Source organism: Lolium rigidum, chromosome 6, assembly GCF_022539505.1.
Source record: "Lolium rigidum isolate FL_2022 chromosome 6, APGP_CSIRO_Lrig_0.1, whole genome shotgun sequence".
NCBI lineage: Eukaryota > Viridiplantae > Streptophyta > Magnoliopsida > Poales > Poaceae > Lolium > Lolium rigidum.
In genome coordinates this window covers 72,937,337-72,963,737 of record NC_061513.1, presented here as the reverse complement: position 1 = coordinate 72,963,737, position 26,401 = coordinate 72,937,337, and the positions used below count along the sequence as shown (strand labels likewise).

Below are 26,401 nucleotides of genomic sequence, written 5' to 3'. Positions count from 1 at the left end.
ATTTCAAAATTTTCTAAAATATTTAAATCGCATTTTTCAAAAAAAATTGAAGCCGGGTGCGCTGGCACCCAGGTGCTCCACCATATTTTCGCCCGTGGAGCTCACTAGATTCATTCCATATATAGATAGGATGACGTCTGACGTGACGTGCAGCTAAAAGAATGCGCTTGAGCTTAGCGTAAATGTTCAATGACATGCGGGTCCCGTGGCCGCATCTCGTTGGGCTTAGCACGCCGGGTTTGACTGGTATGATCGGGACGCGTCCCCGGTCGCCTGCCTAGCCGGCGGCTATCGCTTTGCATCTTCGAGCTCGCGTCCCGCTTTTGTTTTCTTCCTTGGCGAAAGGAAGCGCCATCTCCCCATCCGTGTGACCGTGTCACGCTCGCGGCGGCCGGCGGCGCGAGAGAGAGAGAGAGAGGGGGAAGAGGGTGCAAAGCAAGCAGCCAGCAGTCGGAGGATGGCCGCCGCCCACTTCACGCTGAACACCGGCGCCCGCGTCCCCTCCGTGGGCCTCGGCACCTACCAGGCCGCTCCGGGGGTCGTCACCGACGTGATCGGCGCCGCCGTCAAGGTCTTTGCCTTACCTGCACGCCCACTCACCGTTCTCAGCTTGTTTACTGACTTACATGCATGTTTTGCTTGCTATCGGCGCTATGGTGATGGCAGGCAGGGTATCGGCACATCGACTGCGCGCCGATGTACAAGAACGAGAAGGAGGTTAGTTGGTAAACAACCTGTAAATCACACGCTACTACTGCAATTGTACATCTTTGATTTACGAGTAGCTTTGTGTGTTGTTAGATTGGTGTTGCTCTGAAGAAGGTCTTGGACGATGGCGTGGTCAGGCGAGAAGACCTTTTCATCACGTCCAAGATATGGTAACAGAGTCCTTTTCTAGTAACTTATTCTGAATATTCGAATGTGTAGATATTGCTTCGGATTAGTCCTTTCCCTTCCTCTAGTGACAACTAGAGAATCAAACTCTGTACAGGTGCAGTGATCTCGCGCCAGAAGACGTTCCATCTGCGATCGACAATACGCTGGAAGATCTGCAGCTGGATTATGTGGATCTGTACCTAGTAAGCTAGTCATGATCACGTAAACGATACATTTGATTGCCGTCTTCTTCCTGCTGACTAGTGATTCCTCTGGTGTCTCTGCAGATCCACTGGCCATTCCAGGTTAAGAAAGGCACCGAGATCTGCCCCGAGAACTTTGTCCAGCCTGACATACCCAAGACCTGGCAGGCAATGGAGCAGCTCTACGATTCAGGCAAAGCTCGCGCGATCGGCGTCAGCAATTTCTCCTCCAAGAAGCTGGGCGATCTGCTTAGCGTCGCCCGTGTTCCTCCGGCCGTCGATCAGGTCGAGTGCCACCTCGGCTGGCAGCAGGCGAAACTAAGAGCGTTTTGCCGCTCCAATGGAGTTCATCTATCAGTAAGTTTGCATGTGTTTCCGAGATTAATTACCTGGCTTGTTACACTGGGAGTGTTGTGGTCACATGCTTTCGATCGACAGGCTTATGCACCCTTAGGTAGGATGAAAGACGTCGCCAGTAACCCGGTGGTGTCGTCGATAGCCGAAAGCCTGGGAAAAACTCCGGCGCAGATTGCTCTGCGCTGGGGTCTTCAGCAGGGTCAGAGTGTGCTTCCCAAGAGTGCCAACGAATCGAGGTTGAAGGAGAACATTGATCTGTTTGACTGGTCTATTCCTGAAGAACTGTGCTCCAAGCTTTCTGAAATCAAACAGGCAAGTACTCAACATCTCAGTTAGTTGTCTGAGCTTTTGAGGTGCAGAAAATGTTTCCATTTCTTGCTACAATGTTGACATTTCCTAATGTGCATTTCATAAGATAAACCTATTGCTGGTTAGTTTATCGTTACAATGATTAAGCATACCACTATCAGCCTGACTGCATTTATTATAGACCTTATAGAAGTTTTACTGATGCATGTCTTCTTCATTGCTCATTCTGAAACAGGCTAAGCAAATCAAAGGAGATTCATTTGTACACCCGCAGAGCGTTTACAAAACCTACGAAGAGCTCTTCGATGGAGAAATCTGAAAGAAGACAGCACTGATGTCAAACTGAAGGAGAAATCTAACAAATGATGAGCAATTATCGAAGGCTAATAAAAAGTGGATAGTTGGATAAACAGTACTTGTAAGAAGAGGCTGCCATATCTCCCTCCATCAGTTAGTTAGCTGCAACCGACAGCGTAGCAAATACACTGCAATATGATATGAGACAGTTCATAACTTCATATCAAGGTTTTCTTAAGTACGCAAATAAAAACCTGCAAATGAAAACAATCAAGTTAATTAAGCGAAGCGTGCCTCCACATCACAAGTACAAAAAGATACAGCTTACTGTAATTCCTCCATACTGCTCTGCATTCCTCTCTGAATGTGTTCAGACTTCAGACAAGCTTTGAGATTAGGTGTTCTGAAGCACCCCTAAAAAAAGGTGTTCTGAAGCTGGCGTGGATCAAGGTTTATCCAAAAGAAACAAAATACACTTGTTTTCTGGGTGAATTCTAACTCAAGCTTTTGAAAACTGAGGACAACTGGTAGCATATGGAGCTAGGTGTTCAACCAACCTGCATACAAGAGCAGGAAAAGTACCACCGAACTTGGCCAGAAAAATGAAATAATCTTTTTATAATTGGTCGACCACAAAGGACATGGCTGAGATATCACTGAAAACAACTAAAAGATAGACTTCTGAGATACCTAATAAGAGGACAACAAAATAAAAGAAAACTGAGGAAATGAGATCATCACTTAATGGGTGATCACATATCAGCCACTAAATGTTGTGAAAATTTTCTGATAGTCCTGGAGACTTAGACACTGAGAACTAAGTGCAAAACTACTATATAAAGAATCAGAAGTAATCGACAACCATCATCCCGGTAGAAATACTCCCCGTATGCTAAAATTTAGTGCATATTAATTTTTTGAGAAGTTCAATGATAAAAAGTTTGACCAAATATGTAGAAAAATATACAAACAACTACACCATCAATTCAACATTAGAATCATGATGAAATATACTTTCATATATATGTATTCGATGTTGTAGTTGTTATTACTTACATCGCTTGACTTTGGAAAAACTAAAATGCTATTTTACCATAGAGGGAGTTTGACATGTTACTATTTTCCCTAATGTTGTATCACCTTTATGTTAACTTTCGAGTCTAATAACTGGTGTACTTTAATGAAAAATTTCCCTAATATTTAAGACGATCCTCCTTGCTCAGGTGGGCTCACTTCGCTAGATGGGCCAAAGATAGGTTTGGCTCGAGAGAAAAATAAAAGGAAAAGAGTTTAGAAAATAAATGTAGGTTGACCCAATCAGGTGGAGATAGATAATGGGCTCGAATTGACCCATGAAATTTTTTGAAAAATCTGAAGTCTTTTTTTTGAAATATCTGTCAATTATCTATATTCCAAATCCTTTCTGAAAATTTTACGAAATGTGTAATTCTCAAGCTAGCTTCCTATTTAGATTGTATATAGATATGTATCGAAACATTTATGATGTTTCTGAGCTATGGGTAGTTCTCTTTCTAAAATCCGTCCGTTTGCAACTTTTATTTATTGCACATAAATAGAATGCAACATTTTGGCAGAGATTTTAATGTATCCTTTTATCTTTGTAGAGGCAGCGACATAAAAAGGATGCGAATGATGAGGAAAATAAGACGGTGTGTGTGCTGTTTTTTATATCAATGGTGAACACATGTTATATTTATGCCACACTGTGGCATGTTGTTTGGCGACCCAAAGCACTGGTCAAATCTTTGGTTATGTTTTGGGTGTTTGATTACTACGTATTATCTTCACGATTATTTATGTCACCAAATCACAACATGGTGTACCTGATGAGCTTCTCCATTGTCTACTACCATCTTTTCTTATCGACCGTGCACCACACCACACTCATGTGACGTTCTGTATGGGCATGCAATGTGCTCATGTCATCAAATGTTTTGCCTAACCACCGAGCCCTGGGGCCACATAATGGGTAGTATATCAGACAGTCTTGTGTATTGTGTCTAAGTTTGACCATTACTTTAACAGATTAATATGAGTAGTATATCATTTGATCCGTATTTGAAAGAATTTTCCAAAGGAACAATTTACCGATACATAACTCAGACTCCATTTTTCTATTTAAGCGAAGAAGGTCATAGTACAAGAGAGTTGAGAACAATGTAAACATATATCTTGACCAATGATTATTGTGGATATATGTTGTAATCAAAATTGCAGAAATTTATATATGGTGCTACTCACACATTACCAATATAGAAATGATTGTGTATTTAGCTAGTTAGAGAAGTTTAATTGTCTGATTCCTATGGAGTCCTTTATTTATGATAGGAGTTTGACTGCACGAATCTCCAACCTTCCAATTCGTGGATTGACAGCTCCAATTGAATTCTCGGAGCATACATCAAGATAACGATTTTCACCTGATGTTTGACATTATCTATACAACATGCAATAACTTGTATAAGTGTCACACTCATGCTTCATTTGGAATACCTTTGTACCAAAATAGGCCATGCATTAAGATTATAGGTGTTCAAATGGGTTGTTCTGAAGTTATCGAACCCTCATTTCTTTCTCTGTAGGATCTTTGTTAGTATGAATTAATGAACGAAGACGAATACACCCGCTTGTTGTTGGTTCCATGGCTTGTGTTCAAACTCTTTTTGAACACCCCTAACCATGATGCAGTCCTCAATTGTAGGTTTTCTTTTCTGAGATGGTCTACTTTGTGTGTTATTTAAATGAAAATTTGATCAAGTCAAAACCTCACATGTTTTTTTATTTGTGTAGGATTGGGTCAAATCCTCATGGATGTGGTAGCTACGTTGTGCACCTGATCCTTTACAATTAAATATTACACATTCACATGGTTTTGTGTTTGTGTAGGATTAAACATGCTATAGATATTGCAGCTAATTCATATATTACTATGTTTACTTATGTTTATATACTTGACCACCAATCCTTCAAATCGAAGTGGCCATTAGGTAGTCCATTGCATTGGTCATCGGTAGTGCAAACAAGGTACATTGACTTAATGGTCCTCTTTCTATAACGAGCAGATCCACCGAGCTGTGGCATCACATATGCAGACGAAGGTTGATATCCACGTCAACTAAGTGATGGTGAGTTGTTAATGAAGCTCCTCTTGACAAGTTGGATTGAAAAATCTGGCTGGGAATTAACCTAGACACCATCCGGTATAATTTCCATTTAAGTTTTCAGTAGATGTAATATCTAGTGGATCGTGTTTGAGTGGTATTCTCACCATATCCAACACATGTCAGCCATATAACCGTGGAGCTTCCGCACTATGGCCATCATGAATGTTATTTAAAGACGTCTAGTGGATGGGCAGAGAGGTATCCAAGCTATTTGTCTTCTCAGGGACCACAACTTTCAAGCCACCAAGTTTCAATTTCCTTACTACAAAAAATGTGTTTTTGAGAGATGCTCTTCTCGTGCCACCTGGTTGCCGATGATGGTGACGTTGTACATGGTCCTATAAGTCGTCTTAGTCCTCCACCAGAGCTATGGGATATAATTCGCTTCAATGTCGAAAGCCACGCTGACATTGGGCACGTCCTTTGCCTCTTTTTTGCAAATAGATCACTAGTATTAAGAGAAACATCGAACTTTACAAAGCACCCCAATAAAAATAAAAATTACAACGAAATTCTTGAGATGCCATTCCTCTTCAACCTCCAGTCCGTGTCAACGGTGCGCCGCCGCTCCTCTCTGAGTCGAAACTTACGTGAGCTAGATGAATCATCATCACACAACAAGTTCATGGACTTAGCAGCTAGCATGTATGCATTGCTCAGAGAATAACACCTGGAAACACCATTGTATGGTGGGTAGGGTTGTGCACCCGGAAGAAATCTCTAAACCCATAGTAGCATTTTGGAAATAATTGGTGGTTGTTGCATCTCCATCTTCAGAAAAAAAACATGTGGCTGTTTTAGATGGACGTCACCTTTTGATGTAATAAGGGCATCCTTGTAATAATTGGATTTTCTATTGCCCAAGACATATGGTCAACTTCTACTGTGAGTAGATGGCGTGCACTATCCTTTATGTTCATGTTTGGAAAGGATGTCAACACAAAACAAGTTCACCCTACAATTGCTTGTTTTTACTATAATAATTATCAGGAAGTGAGTTTGATATGGTAAAGGTTACGAATAGTTTACATGTATCGTATATTGCAGTGGATGGTCTATAAGTCATTATAAGTCAACAAACTTTATCACAATCAAAATATATTGTCTACATATTCTATGGGAAGTATATATTTTGTTTGATATATATTTATTAAAATATTACTAGTATAACTAAAAACACAGGTAGGGAGGGAAATGTTCTTTCAGAGTCTGGGTTAACTGTGATCATGTCTAACGTCTCATTGATTTCACGAGTTTGTCTAGTTATTTCTAAGAAATGTAACTTATTCAACTATCATAGATCAAAAGATATGCATGCACATATATTTTAACAAAAAAAGTTACAAATTTTTTTCTTACACTCCAGTTAATTCCAATTGTACCCATTGACAAGTAGCACAATACTAGCATATATACTCCGACAACTCTATCTTAATTCATCATAGATCGACCTGACATTCTAGTTTTACATTCCTCACTTCAGCCAACTTTCTCAACATGCTTTGCACATGATGAATGAGACAACTCTAAGGGTTTATGTGAACTAGTGTTGATTCAAAGATATTTTAGGAAAACAGTGTTTTGTGTCTCATCCTATTCAGGGCATAGTAGCCATGTTTCCGAGTCGACGGGGAAGAGGGACGGGAACGTGGGACGGGGAACGGTGGTGGAGAAAAGTCGGGATTGGGAGGGGTATACATCATCAGATCGATCGTTCAATCCGTGGAACGTGATCCCAGCAATATCGGGACGGTGACTCCGGAACAATAGACGAACGGAAACCAACTAAGTTTACTTGTGAAGTTCTATAACTAGAATTTTGTGCCTAAGTATATTCTCATGGACAATACTATGGGCTTGTGGTATTTATAAGAGCAGGCCCAGGAAGATAATGTATTGGACTCTTCGGAATCAAGCTTCCTGTTTCTTGGTTTTTGGGTTGACGTTTCCAGCACCGACTCGCACCGTTCCTCTCCTCGTCCCCGACTCCGAATCCGGGACGACGTTCCCGAGTCAGGAGACGCACCACCGCGCGTACCGCGTTTCCGGCTACTATGATTCAGGGTTGTACATGTGTGCAAATTATTAATCTTGGGGAGATTCAAAATAAATATAATTATTTATACTAAACTTATATATACAAGTTTATAAGGAAATAATTTTGTACGCCCATGCATGGGTATTTTATCAATCCACATTCATATCGAATACTAGTTGATACCCCGCGCGTTGCCGCGGAATTTAGAGATGATTTTCATATATGCAACAAATAGCATGAATATTCTATGTTAATAATGCTCATTTGCATATACTGTTATGAAGTGCAAGCATATTGCCGCCTTCTATTGCTTTGTTTATTCAAGTCTTGGTGGTCAACTGTGTATCTCTTCTTGAACACATAATTGAAAATAATTTTTGATGAGAAGATTTTCTACAACTTTGCAATCCAACATGTATCTTCATCTTGTCCCTTCTTCCCGGTTCACTTTCAGTGCTGAAGAGCAATAAGTAGGAGAAAAAAATCTTAAAACTATCTCAATTATGAACCGCTGCTACATACAACGAAAGCCGGGAGATAGAAAGCGGACATGAGGATTTACCAGGACTTGGTGCTCCCACCCTATAAAGCCTGGAATGAGATGGAGAGTCGTACATACTTGCGGGCTGGTGCTAACATTCCTGAAGGTACAGAGGATTGAGGAAAGAGTTATGCAATGTGACGTGAAAATATTGAGAAGCTAGATACTGGAAAACATTGTGATACTCACATGTACATTGCAGGAACGATGATATATATGGTCAGATAAAATATTTGTCAATAGCACGTATGACCAGTACCTGTACGCCATGCTGTCATTGCTGGTAGAAATTCATTCTTGAAGTGTACGGGTATGTTAACTTTTTATATAAATACAATTAATAAAATCAAGCTCCGTATCTTGAGCACCTAATCAGATCTGAACACAGTAACATTGACCCAAAAAAATAGTCAAATCTAATTAGTTAACATAAGAGGGATTTGGGGAGCATACCATGAGATGATAGATGGATCATACGGAAATGGATCATACGGCGGCAATATAGGATATATGAGACAAAGTGAAAAGGGGGCAGCGATTACTCGTTTGAGACCACATGGAGACGCCCGATCGCTACAGATTTCCATTGATCGTGCTGGATGATGGAACACAACACAGGCTTCCCTGGTATAGCAATGGATAGGGCGGTGGCATGTGCATCCAGGAGGAGGCAACACACACACAGCCAAAGACGCTAGAAGGACTGGAAGACTCGGAAGCGGAGAGGAAAGACGATTGAAGTACCTGTAACCCATTACGGTTTATGTCGCCACTTCCTCTTCCTCATAGATGCGGGCTGCAGTATCGCTTCCTCTTCTACAGTGGGAAGGTGAGCGGGTAAGTCAGGTAGAACGGCCTGACGGTAACACTTCATATTTTTTGACAGATGCATACATCCCACAGAAGATGAGAACTGGGCAGCGCCAGGACGGACAACCATTTACCGTATATTTGAAATCCGACGGCTAGAAACAATTAAGATGATGTGGCTGCATGAGAATTCAGCTTGCAAACATTAAATGCACCATAGTGGGGATGAACTTTATAGATATTATAGATGTTGCTCGTATTGTGTAAGAAAAAATACATTTTTAACACATTGGCTTTTAAAAAAAGGTTCAAACCGAATCCTCTCAAAGTGAGAAACAATAAAAGAAAAATTGGATATCTTCTCGTATTAATTTGTGTCATTGGAATGATAGTGTGTATATATGTGTGTATGCTTACCTATCTTGATGCCTAAGCCGTATGCTAAATAATATTTAGATAGAAATTTCTAGTTTGTAGTCATGTCTACTTACAATATTACATAGAAAAAATCTAGTGTATATATGGTATTTGGGAGGATATTGTAACCAAATCAGTGCCTACCCCAGCTTGTTTGGGAAAAAACTTTGATATTGTTGTTGTATTGTAACCAAATCATTCTCATGCTAATTAGGTCAAATATGTCTAACATATATAATAGTGTGTTCAATAGTCTATTGATGGTAAAGTTACTTTCGCCTTCCGTTTTGCACTTAAGACACATCTGGTTGGTGTTGTTGTCTCACGAAGGTACGATGACATGTAGTGGCGGAGCTCATCTTCATTCATTAATTCATACTAACAAAGATCTTACCAGAAAAAAATGAGAATTCCTCAATTTGAGATCAAGCATTTGAACACCTTTAATAATCTTTATGCGGTGCCTACTTTGGTAAAAAGGTCTCTGAGACTGTATTCCTTGTAATATGTTCTCTAGAAACATGTTTTTTTACAGGTTCATACATCGTATGGCTTTTTTCTTACATGATCCAATTTGTTCGCGCTTTTAAATGAGATTTTGGTTGGGTCAAAACCTCACGGATTTTTGTTTGTGTAGGACTGACTCCAAACCTCACAGGTCCTTTACAATTCAATTCTACACACCCCACATGTTTTGAGTCTGTATGATTAAACATGCCGTGACATCTAATTCACATATACCTATGTTTTTTAAAACTTGTGTTTATATAGTTTTAAAATCATGTGGATGAAAGGGGCCATCGGGTAGTCCATTGCATTGGTATCGGTAGTGCAAAGAACGTAATAATCTTATTTTCTATAACGAGCGGATCCACCGAGCCGTGGCGTCCCATATCTATAGGCTGACATATCCACATCCACAAAGTGACGTTGAGTTGTTGGTGAAGCTCCTCTTAACACGTAGGATTGGAAAATCTGGCTGGGAATTATCCTAGACATCACCCGATACTATTTTCGTGTAAGTTTTCAGTAGTTGTAATATCCCGTGGGTCGTGTTTGAGTGGTATCCTCGCCATATCTAACACATGTCAGTTCTACAACCGTCGAGTTTCTGAATTATGGCCATGAATATTATCCAAAGAGGTCTTCAGTTTCATATACGTACTCACAGGCCACAACTTTCAAGCCACCAAGTTTCGATTTTCTTACTAGAAAGAACGTGTTTTTGTAGGATGGCATTCCATGTTTTTGTGTATCCGCAAGAGATGCTCCTCTCGTGCCACCTGGTTGCCGACGATGGTGACGGTGTACGTGGTCCTATGGCATGTCTTAGTCCTCCACCGGAGCTCCGGAATGCAATTCGCTTCCATGTCCAAAGCCACAGTAGACATTGGGCACGTCCTTTGCCTCTTTGGATACATACGTGAAGCAGATGAATCATCGCACTCCACACAAGTTCATGGACATGGCAGGTACACATTAGCCATCTGCTCAGAAAATAACACCTGGAAAAACACCATTGTGTGGTGGGTAGGGTTGTGCATCGCAAAGAAAACTCTGAAGCTGTTTTGGGGAATCATTGCATCCATGGTTGTTGCATCTTCAGAAGAGAAACAGGAAGAATAATTGGCTGTTTTGGATGGATGTCACGTGTTGATGCATCTCAGCTAGACACGTCACGGTTCTCTTGATCTCGATAACCGCGTTTGATTGGACATCACCTCTTCATGCATCTCGCCCTGACACGTCCGACCTCCTTGCCCACCTTAATCATAGGCCGTTTGTTTGGAGTTAACCTCTTGACGTCACGCATTTGATGATTAAGCATGCATGTGACAGTGTTTGGAGTTGCACGCCAGGTGGTAGGCTGGTAGCGTTAGCTAGTATGATAACGACACGGGAACAAGTGGCACGTATGCACTTCCAATGTACACTAGTGGTTACAGAAGTCAGGCTGCCAGTGTTCAGATAGCTGCATGCCAATGTACACCTGTAGTTTTATGTCTTTTTTTACGGTTCAGTTTAACAGCGTTTGTGGTGCAGAACTACTGTAGATAGATGTTGGGTTCCCATCAGTTGTGCTAGCTCATCCAGCTTGCAAAAGTAAGTTTGATGTGTAAGTAAACTGCAAAAAAGAAAAGGAAGCGCAGCTTGCAAAAGTAAGTTTGATGTGTAAGTAAATTGCAAAAAAGAAAAGGAACAGGATATTCGGATCAGCAAAAAAGAGATGTCTGAGCCCGGGTTCGAACCGGGGACCACTAGTGTGTGAGACTAGCGTGATAACCAACTACACCACCCAGACATTTTATGTTGATAAACACGGATTATTTTATTAGAACACTATAACTTGCACATAAATTATAAGACATCAGGAAAATATACGCCGTTGATTTCCCATTAACATTTCGTCTAGATTCTACACGGCGGCCGGGGGTGGTTGACGGCTCGCGCGCGCAAAGAACGATCCCGAGCGCATCGAGCGCCGTGCAGGCCTGTCAGTTTGTCGCGCACTGACGCGAATCGACGAGCGCATGTGCGAGGTGCGTCGCATCTTTTCCATCGGTATATTCAGGTCCGTCGAGCGATGCTTTCGAGACCGTGCCGACTTGCTATAAAACATGGTGGACCAGGACCATGCATGTGGTGCGTAGCACGGTTTGGCCTGGTGTTGGAAATATACAGTGCACCGCAACTTAGTACAGGGCACACAATGATCATGTACCTAAGCTAGCTGCGGCGTCCTACTGTACGTTGGTGCACGCCTCCTCTCCTAGTCTTTGCTTTATCGCGCAAGCTGCACCGGTGCACATGAATCAAGCTGGTGTTGGAAATATACGGCGCTGCTGAAGACGAGGTAGGGGTCAACCCGTCACGGGACTTCGCAAAAAGAAAACTCCACAATGCTGTATTTATTGTGCTGTAAATAGGGAGTAGCGCATTCCAAACTCCTTATTTATTGCGCTGGATCAGGGCCAAATATTTTCTTTGCAGATTAATCAGTGCCAGATATACCCCCTCCATCCCAAAGATATGTTGCATATAACATCTGGTGAAAGTCAAATTTTGTAGATTTGGCCAATAATATGACAATATATATCAACTTCTATGATGTGAAATCGGTGTTGTTAGAATAATAGAATTATGGTGAAATATACTCTTCATACTATATATTTCCTCCGTTCTGATTTAGTCTATATCTGAGAAAAAAAACTACTAGATAATGTTACAATTATTAATACAATCCAACCAATCCAACCTACGTTGAAAGTAGTAACATCCAATAGAAATAGTGATATTGTTTTGTTTTCTGTGTTGTTGTTCATTATAAAGCTCAAATGTAGACTAATTCATAATAAATTTTAAGCCTAGGATGTAGAGTATTTCAGGATGTAGGGTATTTCAGAATAAAGAGAGTACATTTCATATAATAGATGCTGATATTTTTTTGACATGTAACTGGTCAAATTTATAATTTTTGAGATGTTGCCAGCCTGCCTACTACAACGTGGCGGTGGGGACTTTGTGGGCCAATTTGGGTCGAGTCAGGCCAGTACGGGCATGGTGCATGTCTCTACTGCCACGTCACGTCGGCTACCGCAAAGGCAGTGGAGGTAGTTCCCTCCCACACGGTTGTGGTGTTGCTACCCCTGACCCTGATGTCCCATTTCCTTCTTCTAGGCATCGCATCGGTGACCATAATGAGATGGCGAGGATGGATCAAAGACCGTGGTGGCGCGTGCTGGTGGGCAACAGGTTGGGTGGAGAACTATGGATCTTCCAAAGTGATGGTTTGGGGGTCTAGAGAAATCCTTATTGGCTCGTTAGGCACCGATGCAGTGATGCCTACGAGTGCCATCGTTGCATCCTTGAGGGTGTCAGGTGTACCCCCTCACCACTCCAACTCCTATTCCCACGGCATTACCACAAGGATTTCCTGTTTCCCCGATCCACCAGCTACGTTCGCACACTTCCAAATAGTAAATGCTCCCGCGGTTGGAGTTGAGACTTTCTTATCCCTCAGCGTACCGGGCAAAACCATATGACTATTAGGTAGCAACTTCGTCGTCATCGCTTTCCTTGTTGATGGTGGTGCTTTGTATGTGTTGATTCGTGTGCTACGAGTGTGGTGGGACTTCTACGGAGGGTGCATCGGATGTCTACGTTTTTCCTCGATCTGCCAAGATGTCAACATTTGCTTTTCTTTTCTTTTGGTCTTCGTTGTGTTGTGGCCCAAGCATGCACGTTGTATCGTGTGGTTACTATAATAATATAGCAGGACGAAAAATGATTTTGAAAAGGATATTCCATTTTGCTTGTCTCCCTAAACAAATAGTACCAACAACTCTAGCTACAATCTACGCAGCACTCATTTTTTTAATAATTAATACCACATATATGTATAGTAATAAATAGTACATGCTAGAGATATGCGAGCTATCTCCAACGATTATACAAAATAAAGTCTAAAAGATACTAGAAAATCTTTGAGGTCTTAAAACTCTTTTTCTTCCAAAACACAATCTTGTACTTTTCTGAAGGCAGCCAAAGATAGATAACAAACCATAAACATGTAAATACCAACGAAGGTTCTCCCATAATTTTAATTTGAGCCGCAATGCCAAGGCTGTGTGCACGCGCGCAACCATTAAAGTAGTCAATCAACGTCGACAAGAGTACCAACACTAGTATGTCAGGGAGTAACAACCGGCCAGCCTTGTCGATATCGCTGCAGAGCCGAGGGTCCGTATCACCATTGTCGAGGACGTATCAGCCGGGACAAAATCTGCGAGGATAATCCTCCTCTCGGCAACCATGAGAAAAGATCCAAAATTGATCTAACGAAAGAAGATGTGAAGGCTCGTACCTAGAGAATTATAATCTTTCAACACCATCATTGACATTGGGTAGGAGATCACGTCGTTGGACGAAAAACCGAATATCACTTATTGCAGACCATACCATCTCCATTGAGGGAAAACCAAAAAGAATCATCAAAATTATAAAGATTATTATTATGTGGCCATTTATTTTATTAAGTCGGGAGCCTTTCATCATAGAGCCTACCCCGCAAACGTCCATTTTTACCATCTGGGGTCGTTGGCCGTTCCAGGTGCGGTTCAACAGGTGGCACAGAACCCAATATCTCGCCCTATATTTCCTCCGCGGAAGCAGCCAAAACGCGGCCTCCAGGATATTTTGCGCAACGGATTTCCGGCTCCGCACCACGTGTGCGCCTCCCCACGGGCCGTGAAAGGCGGTGGTCACGGGCTCTCCTCCCACTCCCAGGCAGGCCCGCTCGCCGCAGACGATCCATTTTTTAGGCGGTCGCCGCAGACGATCTAGGCGGCCGCATCTGGCCCTCGCCGCGACGGGTCGCAGCGGCTCCCCTTTAAAACGGAGAGGGCCGGTAGCTCCACTTGGTCATCTCATCTCACGGTTCCCTTCGCCACTTCCGCCCACCCACCTGCCTGCCTATTTTCCTCCCTCCCTTTCCCCCCCGTCTCGATCCGCAGCGACGCGGCGGAGCGAGCTCGCCACGGCCACGGCCACGGCCAACCGATAATGGGCAGGGGAGGCATCGGAGGAGCCGTCGCGGCGGCGGACATGGAGAACAGCGACTCCACCCGATGCTTCGTCAGGGACGTCAAGCGCATCGTCATCAAGGTGACCATTAATTCTACCGTATACTTGCACCCCTGCATGCCTAGCTTCCTCCCTCCCTTCCTCCTCCCCGACGCTAACCGAATGCTGCCGGCGCCGCCGCCGCCGTTTTTGCGTCCCGTTCGTTGCCGTTGCTGTTTCCCCCCTTCTTCTCCGGCGCGCGTGATCCTGGTTTTCTGAGAGACGGGCGACGTGAAAACGGAGGCTAGCAACGAAAAAAAAAACGGATCTGATGACGTCATGACACTGATTTAGTAAAGTATCTATCCGCTGACGAAAATAGCTCCTCTGAATCGAATCGCCGCCTCCCGGCGTCGCGTAAAAATCACCTGAGTCAATTCTCCCCACACCTTATTATGAACAAGACTCAAGTCTAAATCGCAAACTAAAATTTTAGTAAGTAGCTTAGCGGCGAAGTAAATAATTAATTATTTAGGTTAATTGCACAGGTAAATCGGCGTTCTGTTCACCGGGTCCGTCTAAATATCTAACCGCTGCCTATCTCGTACCACAGGTGGGCACCGCTGTTGTCACCGGGCAGAATGGCCGGCTGGCCATGGGCAGGCTCGGAGCTCTCTGTGAGCAGGTAACTCGATTTCTCTGACGAAGCCATGTGCTTTTAACAGTTTAACAAAGGAAGCTTTTCTTAATAGCAGTACAGTACCACCTGTTGGGTAAATATATACAGTATATTTTTTTGACAATTGCTAACCGGTAAAAATGCTGAAATATTTCAGGTCAAGGAGCTCAACTTTCAGGGGTATGAGGTGATCCTGGTCACCTCCGGCGCCGTTGGCGTCGGGAGGCAGAGGCTCAAGTACCGAAAGCTCATCAACAGCAGGTTTGCCTACACAAACTTCAGCTCACAACAGTCTGTTTCTAACTACTTGCTTTGATGTAATGGCACCCTTTGCTGACACTTCTCCATGCCTGCAGTTTCGCGGATCTGCAGAACCCACAGCTGGACCTGGACGGGAAGGCCTGTGCCGCCGTCGGCCAGAGCGGCCTAATGGCGATCTATGACACGCTGTTTAGCCAGGTGCGGCTTGCTATAAATATACGCTGCTTTTCTTGTTTGATGTTTACGTGATTCTGACATCGAACTTTGCCTCTGCAGCTTGATGTAACGTCATCTCAGCTTCTTGTTACGGACCGTGATTTCCGGGACCCAAGTTTCGGGCACCAGCTTCGCGAGACTGTTGTCTCTCTGCTAGATCTTAAAGTGATACCCGTGTTTAACGAGAACGACGCTATCAGTACCAGGAAAGCGCCATATGAGGTGTGCTTTCTTTTAACAAAATGGCCACACTTCAGACTTTTGTGTCTTTCTAATGTGATCTCTACACTGGGAGCTTAATTGTATGCCCAGCGTGAATGAAACGTGTCTGTACTTTAGGCCTTCATTTAGAATTCCCTCTGCAAGCAACCTCTCTTATCTTCATTATTTTCCAGAACAGGCAAAGGATAACTGAGCAGTCTTTAGCATTTCCTATTTATTGGTTATAACAATTAACTTCATGTGTAGGATTCATCTGGTATATTCTGGGATAATGACAGTTTGGCAACGCTGTTGGCGAAAGAACTGGATGCTGATCTTCTTATCATGCTTAGTGATGTGGAGGGGCTGTTCAGTGGTCCACCGAGTGATCCTCAGTCAAAGATTATCCACACGTACATTAACGACAAGCACGGGAAGCTAATTAATTTTGGGGAGAAGTCTCGTGTAGGAAGAGGTGGAATGCAAGCTAAAGTGGCTGCTGCTGTTAGTGCCGCATCAAAGGGTGTACCTGCTGTAATTGCCAGGTGACTACAACTTCTCCCCCCTGCTTATCATAGCATGAGTTTAGCCATATGCATAGATACTAGATATTTTCCCCTGCTGTCATAGCATGAGTTTATACATATGCATAGCAAAAAAGTTTATTCCCATTAGGTTAATTAACATACTGCATGCGATCTACTGTATTTGTGCAATCATATGTTACACACCAAACTATCGATGTTATAATTGGATATTCAAAACTTTATTAGACATATTCAGAAGCTTGCGGTGCATTTTAGCTGCAACTGCCAATGGTAGACCTGTGCATACTACTGTATCAAATTGAGTTTATGTCTACATGTAAGATTATTTATTTCTGGTTTTAACCTTTTGTTGTTACATCCATGAAGTGGATTCGTGGTAGATAGCATTATTAAGGTTATGCGAGGAGAGAAAATTGGTACACTTTTCCACAATGAAGCAAATATCTGGGACTGTTCCAAGGAAGTGACCACGCGTGAGATGGCAGTTGCTGCGAAAGATTGCTCACGGCATCTACAGGTATTCAATTAGGCATTCGAGGGATACTAAAATATACATCAATTTGTTTGGAATCGTAAATATCTAAGGAAGGCTCGAGTTAGAATACTTTGTTTCTTTCTTGCTTTCACTGCTGATTTATTCTGCTTCATGTGGCGACCGAACAGAACTTGTCCTCAGAGGAGCGTAAGAAGATTTTGTTAGATATTGCTGATGCTCTGGAAGCAAATGAGGACTTAATTATATCTGAGAATGAAGCAGATCTAGCTGTGGCACAAGATTCAGGTTACGAGAAATCTTTGGTTTCTAGGATGACCCTGAAGGCAGGAAGGGTGGGTCAAATACATACTTCTTTATCTCAACAGTATATATTCATATATTAGATTACGTTTGGTCATATTATTTGTCCTCACATTATGTTAACTATTTATAGATAACGAGCCTTGCGGGATCCATTCGTGCAATTGCGGACATGGAGGACCCTATTTCCCATACAGTGAAAAAAACAGAGGTGAAAGGGCTGGATCATATCTTGGATTTGAAAGATCTTTCTTATGATAAATGTCATAGATTAAAATATTATGATTTCTTGCAATTCATGTGTTTAATTTTTTAACCAAATAAGGATTTGTTTTGCAGCTTGCAAAGGATTTAGTTTATGAGAAGATGTACTGCCCATTGGGTGTTCTCCTAATTATTTTTGAGTCTCGTCCTGACGCCCTTGTCCAGGTAAAAATCTTTGGTGGTAAACAAAATAATAAGAATTAGCTGCAAGTTCAACTATTAGTTACAATCAATACATTATTTTACAGATCGCGGCCCTAGCAATCCGAAGTGGAAATGGTCTTCTCCTGAAAGGAGGAAAAGAAGCTATGAGATCAAACACAATATTACATAAGGTATGATGTAATTTCATTAGTTAGATTATAGTGCTCTTTCTACTGCAGCAATGTATTTTTGCTTAATTGCACTTCTGATGTATCAATTTGTTGCTGTTTATTAGGTCATAACTAGCGTGATTCCAGATGCTGTTGGTAAGAAACTGATTGGCCTTGTAAAAAGCAAGGACGAGATTGCTGATTTGCTAAAGGTAAGCATGTCATTCAGTACTTTGGTCGATGAGTACATGAATATGTCTAAACGTGATGTACGCTATGCAGCTTGATGATGTGATTGACCTTGTTATTCCGAGAGGCAGTAATAAGCTTGTTTCTCAAATCAAAGCAGCAACCAAGATTCCTGTTCTTGGTCATGCAGGTAAGCCATTTTTTTATCACTGAACTCTTGCCACTTCATACTAGAATGATATAATTATAATTCAGTATTGTATGAATTACTTAACTTTAGTTTCGTTTTTGAACAGATGGTATCTGCCATGTTTATATTGATAAATCGGCTGACATGGATATGGCAAAGCGTATCGTATTGGATGCAAAGGTTGATTATCCGGCAGCATGTAATGCTATGGTGCGTCTCCTCTTTCCATATTTCTGTATGATTTTAATTTTTTTCATCCTAATATATTTTTAATAGGTTGTGTATATCACTGTAACACAACATTGATTCTGTGTTGAAGTTAATAATTTATTTTAAATCTGATACACCGTTTTACATGAATTATTAAATACATGAACTAAATTATTATTTACATCATCTGTGCAGGAAACACTTCTTGTTCATAAAGATCTGAACAAGACAGAGGGTCTTGATGATTTATTGATGGAACTTGCGAACGAAGGTATTAGCTAACATCCTGATGTCAAGTATGTCATTACCTTTGTGCTTCCTGAGAGAGTTAAAAAATAATAATCAATCTTGCAGATTATATTTCATCACACGTTCTGAATATTACTAAAATTAATGTCATTATATATTTTTTTGGCTTACAATCTAGCAAATTTACTCACCTGTACAAATTTCTCTGTAAGTAGATACCATTATACCACCAATTAAAAAACTCGTGTTCATGGTAATGAACATTTGATGGACATCCTCAGTTGATTTATTAATTGATGTCATATTGCAGGAGTTGTTATTTATGGTGGGCCTGTTGCACATGACACATTGAAAGTGCCAAAGGTTGATTCATTTCATCACGAGTATAGCTCAATGGCATGCACCCTCGAATTTGTTGATGATGTACAATCAGCAATTGACCATATAAATCGTTATGGAAGGTATGCATGTTCCTTTAAACATACATTCCCCACTTACTGTTTTTATTGGACTGCATTTGACTGTCTTAAATATTTTTGTTTCAGTGCACACACAGATTGTATTATCACCACCGATAAGAAGTCAGCAGATACGTTTCTACAACAAGTTGATAGGTATTTATTTGACTTTGTGTTGCAAATTATGGTCATGCTAGCTTTATTTATTGTTTATTTGTGAATAAATCTCAATTTAACAATTGAAATAACATTTCGTTTAAACTGTGACAGTGCTGCTGTGTTCCATAATGCTAGCACAAGGTTCTGTGATGGGACTCGCTTCGGTCTTGGTGCGGAGGTATTGTCTTTTTACTGTTCGTTTTGTGTGCAAGCTGTTTCTGCTCTTTCTTTTTTCGGAAAACCATTCAGTTCTATGTTTGAACCTTTTCAAATGTCTTGAATAGGTTGGCATAAGTACAGGGCGCATACATGCACGTGGACCTGTTGGTGTTGATGGGCTTCTAACTACTCGATGGTATGTTTCTATGACATTTAGTTTTTTTTCTGTAATTATATCCATCTTGTCTTGACTCCAATATATAGCAGTTCTTTCATATGCGGATGCATTCTGTGTGCACAATTTTCCTTGTAGTTTCTTCAGTTTATGCCTAGATGTTTGCCATTTCTTTATTATTTATCATACACAACAAGTGAATCTATTAGTATCTTCACTTGATATGTATGCATTGTTTTGCTGTATTTATATGTATGCGTTGGTTTATGTATAGCATTCTAAGAGGGAGTGGACAAATAGTGAACGGTGACAAGGGAGTTGTGTACACCCACAAGGATCTTCCTTTGCATTGAGTAAGTCATGGCTTACTACTCTTCTATTTGATTGATTGAATGCTTGACTAGAGTATGTACTAACATTCAACTCCCGTGGTTAGTTGCAGGTAGAGGATTCGTGCTGTAGAGCAATTTTTGTAGAATAATCCTCTTCGAAGCTCCTTATCTTCACGCCAAGAAGAAAGATCGAAAAATATCGATACCATGTCGCTATGTAGTCCTGTTGTCGTCTCATATTCATTGTACAATGATTTATCCATACAATGTCGTTATGACACTAGTTGTTGTAACTACAGAACTGCATCGGCACATCTGTGCTATATATGAGAAAACAGCTATGCTGTTTCATGCCCTACACAAGGATAACCTGAAATGAAACCAGCAATGAGCTTGTGAAATGTCGTTTGTCTTCATGTGGCTGTGGTCGAAAAACCACTGGCCGTGAACATAACTGGCAGCAGGAAGCCAGAGATGTGATTTGGCCCTAGGCAGAGTACACGACCCAGGCCGAGCAAGTAGGAGCTTAGACGCTTTATCCTATTCTCTACTGAGAACTCCTGAATGTCCTGATATATACGACTCATCAGAAGTCTACCAAAGCGAACAAGTAAATTGCAATCTGCATATTCCTTGCAATGACCACTCATTTGTGTGTCAAATAACAGAAACATGAACCTCTGATCATGTATTATCCTTGCATATCTTCAACAAGTCTCTAGTCTGAGCATCATGATTAGTTGGGATTTTACAAGAGCAAAATTCCAAGTTCTTGCCAATAACCACGGCCACTGAATAAAAACATTAAACTGAAGGCCCAGACAAAATGAGCACCTAAGAAAAAAAGACCATATGCAGATAATGAAGAACCATAAGACTGAATGACTTGTGATGCCTGTGCCCACAAGAAATCTCGAAGCCACCCATTAATCGTAATGGAACTCTGTGCAAAGTTTCCCCCTGTAATATGAGTTACTACCCCTTGATCACTTATAGTACCCCAAACATCCGACTGCATTTTCCAACTGAAATGAAAAATGACTACCGAAATTGCATTGTACATCCAGAATAAACCTAAGAAAACATGATCCCAGGCGGATACTTGGCATGTTCCCCCTCGCCCAGGCCCATCGCAAGTACTAGAAAACACGTCATTATCTAGTTCCGTGATCGCCTCATTTTAATTGTACAATGATTTATCCATACAATGTCGTTATGACACTAGTTGTAACTATAGAATCGCATCGGCACACCTGCGCTGTATATGAGAGAAACCAGCTATGTTGTTTCCACTGAAATCTCAAATCCATGCTGTATGTCTTTCTATGGCATACCCTACACAAGGAGCACCTGAAATGAAACCAGCAATGAGCATGCGTCTTGTGAAATGGCGTTTGACATCATGTCACTCTAGCTGAAAAACCGCCGGCCTTGGGCAGGTTGCACGCTTATACCTCGATGAGACTTCTGGTCGAATCCTTGAAGAGTAGCATCCTTGTCACGAACAAATGAGCAGATAAAAAAGGTGAACAGACCTGGCATCAGGGAGCCAGGGATGTGTTTTGGCCTCAGGCAAGTACACCAGAAACAGGGGTTGTCCTCTCCCTTACTTAAGTCCTAGTCCATCTTTTCTGCCAAATTTTATCATCAGTTCATGCTGGCCTATGGCCAAATGTTACTATTTTCCGATTCCTCTCGTGAAATGCCCTTTCTCTTTACCATATCTATTTCTTGGATCAATGAGACCATCAAAGATGCTTGATCTTACCCTCATTCGAGAAGGTCTTAGTTGGGTGAGGCAAGTCATGATAAGAAAATCATGGGTGATAAGACCAATGAAAGAAACCCATATCATCATTGACAGAGAAGTGGATAGACCACAGGAATCATGAATGAATCGAGGCTTCAATGATACAAATTTGATAGTATAATGATACTCTATCAACGGAACTTATCAAATAGGGGCATCCTGACTTGCTTCATTCAATAGAGAGAGACGGACTTCCATAGAGCATTACAAGCTCTATGGAAGTGCATGAATGATATCTCTTTTGAAGTGCCGGAAATGGTTTATTTATGTGCAGATTGCTTCAGGCCGGGCAAAGAGAAGATAGAGCTTAGACGCTTTATCCTAGTCTCTGCTATATTGACAATTACTGAAAGTCTTGATATATAGACTCATCAGAAGTCTTAAGAACCAAGTAAACTGCAATCTGCACATTCTCAAAATGCAATGAGCACTCATTTATGTGTCAGATAACAGAAACGTGAACCTCTGATCATGTATTATCCTTGCATATCTTCAATAAATCTCTAGTCTGGGTATCAGGATTAGTCGGGGTTTTACAAGAGAGAAATTCCTAATTCAGACTGTGTCAGGAACACCATTACAACAAAACATGTCGCTAAAGGAGACCCATTACACACGTGTCAAAATTGCCTTGCAGAAGTTCCATTGGTCTAAAAGCAAGACCAGCAGCAATCAATTTGAGGTTCCTCCTGAAAGACTGGGTCATCATGCCTAGTCTAATCATATTAGGCTGTACAATAGTTCCTACTTCATGGTTATTCGGTACGATCAGCAAAGATCAAAAAACACTGACAGCATCTTCACCAATATTCGCCACATGAACAAATTCCATCCCTGAAGTGGTGAAACCGGTTCACATCCTTGACAACAATTTCCCGCTCTGTGAATTTGGAGATGAACTTGGTGACTGAGTGACAGTCCTCACATAGCCTCAGGTTCTTGGTGATCCTGATGACTTCCCCACTGCCAGTATTGATAAGCCCAAACGCAACTGCCAGCTTCTCGCTGTGACCAAGCAAAATCCTTTCCTTCTCTTCTTCTTCAATATTATAATGAACAATCCCTGTATCAGGGACATAGCCTTCATTTTTCATCTGCGCCACAAACTCTGCTATCAGAGCTTGAAGCTGCTCAACAGGTGGGTTCTTGTTGTCCACAGACGTGAAGGAGTGTAGCTTCTTCTTCACCTCTATCCAGCTGCAACCAGTCACCTTCTCCAGCGCATGCTCCTCAAGCAACTCCTTTAGCACGTCAACCTGGTTGTGCAGTTTCGCTCGAGCATAAATATCAGCAAGGAGTACATAGTTCCCGGCATTTCTGGGTTCAAGATCAAAGAGACGAGAGCAAGCCATCTCTGCGTACTCCACATGGCCATGAATACGGCAAGCTCCAAGAAGTGCCCCCCACACTTGAGGACTCGGCTCAATGCGCATGCTCTCTATGAGCTCCACGGCTTCCTCCAGCTGCCCAGCACGACCAAGGAGGTCTACCATGCAAGCATAGTGCTCTGCACGAGGTGTGACACTATAATCCGCCATTGACTCAAACAACTCCTTCCCCTCATCCACAAGCCCCGCGTGGCTACAAGCCCCAAGGACACTGATAAATGTGATGATATTCGGTGATAGCCCGGCTTGGACCATTTCATCAAACACCTGAACCGCCTCACGACCAAAGCCATGCATCCCATATCCAGATATAAGCGAATTCCACGAAACAACATCCCTCCGCTTTCCCATCCAATTGAAGATACGCCGGCCAACTTCAAGGCGTCCGCATCTCATGTACATTGCCATCAACGCATTCAGCACCGAAACAAGCGAGTCGAAACCCCTCCGAAGAATATATGCGTGCAATAGCTTGCCATGATCGAGCGCGTTCACTCCTGCGCAGGCATTCAAGACGCTCACGATCGTGATGGAGTTAGGCACCAGGCCTGCATCAGAGGCTATCATATCCTTGAACAGCTCAATGGCGTCACCTGGCCTCTCGTTCTTGGCATAGCACGCGATCATGGCGCTCCAGGAAACAACATTCCTCTCCGGCATCGCGGCGAACACGGCCTCGGCATAGCCGACGACCCCGAGCTTGGCGTAGCAGTCGATGAGAGTGGTGGCGACGTGCGTGTGGGACGCGTAGCCGCGGCGGGCGGCGTGCGCGTGCACCTCGCGCACGCGGGGGAGCGCGTGCGAGGCCGACGCGGCGATGCAGGCCTTGAGGCCGTGCGTGTAGCTGTAGCTGTCGGCGGGGACGCGGAGCCGGCCCATGTCGGAGAGCCGCGCGAGCGCCTCGTCGGCGTGGCCGGCGAGCGCGAGCGCCTTGAGCAGCGCGTTCCAGACGAAGATGTCGCGGGCGGGCGCCTCGTCGAACACCTGGCGCGCGGCCGGGAGCGCGCCGAGCGCGGCGTAGGACTCGATGAGCCGCGTGGAGAGGAACGGGTCGGCGCGGAAGATTGGGTCGGCCTCGAGCCGGCGGTGCACGGCGGTGGTGAGGGCGGCGTCCCCCGCCCGCGCGGCGGCGATGAGGAGCGACTCGTAGGTGCGCTGCGTCGGCGCGGGCAGGCCCGGGAGGAGCGCGGCGGCGCGCGCGAGGCGGCCGTTGGCGCAGAGCGTCTGGATGAGGTGGTTCGGGTTCGCTGGTGGGGGTGGGGGTGCCCCGCCTGAGGAGTGGGAGGAGGAGGCGAGGGAGGACCTGCAGCGCGCGAGGGTTGGACGCCTGGTGCGGAACGCCGGGTGGGGGAGGTGGAGTGAGCTCGTGGGGGCGGAGGCGGACATGAGGAGTGGGCGGAGGTGGAGGCGGAGGCGTAGCGGGCGGCTCGGGAGGGGCTTCACCGTGGCAGAGGAGGTGAGCGCCGGTGCGCCGGCGTGGAGAGATATTTTGGGTTGGGTTGTGGTGGCGGGGAGGCAGAAGCGGAGTTGGAGTGGCACCGGGCCGGCAAATCCTATACACCGACCAGGTCGGTGTATACGACGCGCCGACCACCCCCCTCGTCGTTTTGGGCCGGCCCATTTAGATAGGACACGCTTTGTTCCTGCTTCGCAATTCCGACCGAGTCCTTCTTTCTTCCTTCTTCCTGATTTCCACAGCCGAACGACCGAGTCTTCGTCCTCCCCATTTCTTTTCTCCGCCTCCGACCATTTTCGCTCGAGCTCGGCTTCCTTCTTCGCTCGAGCACTGGTTCCTTGGGGTTCTGCTTCTCCTCGATGGCGGCGGAAGGTCAGGACTGTCCCCTCCTTCTCCTCGTATGCGCAGTAGTTAGGTTTTGGTTAGGGTTTTCATCGGATTGATTCATAGGGGCGGCGCTGATTCGGTAGTATGTGAGTTGTTTCGAGATCTTTTCCTAGGCTTACGAAACATATTCGGGTGATGGTGGAAGATTGGTTTTCTAGGGTGGTTTCCGAGCTCTCGATCCCGTTCGTGTTACTTCAATGCCGACGGAGGAGCTGGGTTTTGTCTTCCTGCTTTTTTGTGGTGGTTTATTGCTTGATTTTGGGTCAGGTGTTTAGGTTTGCCGCTCGATCTGGTGCAGTTTCGCGTTTTTTGCAGATGCGCATGACTCGTACTGGTTCCTTGGTGGCCGTACTGGTTCCTTTTGGTGGCCGTACTGGTTATTTTTGGTGGTGGTGATCTCCCTAGAAACAATTGCTCATTAGTTTTTTGTTAAGGGTTTTTAGGATGATTTTTTCAGTGTTGCAGGTGGTGCTGGTTCACGAATATATGTTTCTTTAGATAGCAGTTTATCCCAAACATCTCACACTATGGTTGCTTCACCCACATGATAAGAACTCGTTTATTTGTAAGGCTAGATGTTCTAGGTTTCTAGATGATAAGAACTCCTCTGCTTACCATGGCAAAACCTGATTGATCTCGGGGGTAGTCCTCATTTCAATAACTGTTCCTCATGTGCTTTTCTGAAATGTTTCTTTATATAGTTTCTCAATTGGTTTATATTATGTTCTAGCTTAATTTTCTATTTCTTTTTTTGTAGTCAATGTCATGTATATTGAGCCGCAATGCAAGCCTAGCATCCAATCTAGGTTTTCCACGCTCAGATACATGAAAATTGTGAAGAAATTCAATCCAATACGAAGTCATTCATATTGAAGCATGGCCTTCATAATCTTCCGAATCTCCCGATCACCTTATGGTTCCTATGAATCTCCTACGGTGGCTTGCTGGCCACACTTCACATGGTGAAGCAAAGTTCCTGCAGAGCACAAGGAAAAGATCATCCACTTCACCAAGGATATGGTTGACAAAGTCTTTGGTTTTGCTTACGGAGTTAAGCCATTTGTAATGGAGAGTAGTGATCCTGTAATCATCGGAGAAGTTGAAGTGTTAATTGACCAAGTACCTTCTAGGGAAGAAGCGAGATATCCGTGTCGAATGTAGAATGCATGCTTGCTTGGATCTAATGAGGAGGTTGTTTTTATCAGGAGCTTCTTACTGTTATTCATCACTACAGTTCTTTGCCCTTCTACCTACAACTTTGTCAACCCGAAATATCTGTACTCCCTAAGGGACAATGACATTGTTGAAGTTGGCAATCTTGACCTGGGAACCTTGTGCCTCGACCACTTGTGGAATGAGCTTGAT

General features: G+C 43.3%; 3 protein-coding genes and 1 non-coding gene across 5 annotated transcripts; 2 read left to right on the top strand and 2 right to left on the bottom strand.

The window, feature by feature from the left end:
- Nucleotides 1–254: 254 nt before the first annotated feature.
- LOC124660753 (aldo-keto reductase family 4 member C10-like) lies at nt 255–2,422 on the top strand. The gene is made up of 6 exons (XM_047198570.1): nt 255–571; nt 667–717; nt 802–878; nt 992–1,079; nt 1,164–1,748; nt 1,981–2,422. Exons 1-6 carry the CDS (start codon nt 458–460, stop codon nt 2,062–2,064), a joined length of 999 nt encoding a protein of 332 aa, XP_047054526.1. The 5' UTR covers nt 255–457; the 3' UTR covers nt 2,065–2,422.
- Nucleotides 2,423–11,261: 8,839 nt separating this feature from the next.
- TRNAV-CAC lies at nt 11,262–11,335 on the bottom strand. The gene has a single exon. It is a non-coding gene; the product is annotated as a tRNA-Val (tRNA).
- Nucleotides 11,336–14,571: 3,236 nt separating this feature from the next.
- Nucleotides 14,572–20,353, top strand: LOC124665562 (delta-1-pyrroline-5-carboxylate synthase 2). Of its 2 annotated transcripts, none has more exons than XM_047202958.1 (21): nt 14,572–14,697; nt 15,209–15,280; nt 15,432–15,535; nt 15,631–15,733; nt 15,812–15,973; nt 16,220–16,497; nt 16,867–17,017; nt 17,164–17,328; nt 17,430–17,507; nt 17,636–17,725; nt 17,809–17,895; nt 18,000–18,086; nt 18,157–18,253; nt 18,360–18,463; nt 18,659–18,734; nt 19,023–19,173; nt 19,258–19,326; nt 19,441–19,507; nt 19,614–19,684; nt 19,938–20,016; nt 20,106–20,353. In XM_047202958.1, exons 1-20 carry the CDS (start codon nt 14,596–14,598, stop codon nt 20,014–20,016), a joined length of 2,193 nt encoding a protein of 730 aa, XP_047058914.1. In that variant the 5' UTR covers nt 14,572–14,595; the 3' UTR covers nt 20,106–20,353. The 2 variants fall into 2 exon arrangements, with proteins under 2 accessions (XP_047058914.1, XP_047058915.1); XM_047202959.1 differs by having other exon boundaries at nt 20,100–20,353.
- Nucleotides 20,354–22,604: 2,251 nt separating this feature from the next.
- LOC124662801 (pentatricopeptide repeat-containing protein At3g46790, chloroplastic-like) lies at nt 22,605–24,920 on the bottom strand. Its single transcript, XM_047200594.1, has 2 exons — nt 24,830–24,920; nt 22,605–24,746 (listed from the first exon to the last, which is right to left on the bottom strand). Exons 1-2 carry the CDS (start codon nt 24,918–24,920, stop codon nt 22,606–22,608), a joined length of 2,232 nt encoding a protein of 743 aa, XP_047056550.1. The 3' UTR covers nt 22,605.
- Between the last annotated feature and the right edge of the window lie 1,481 nt (nt 24,921–26,401).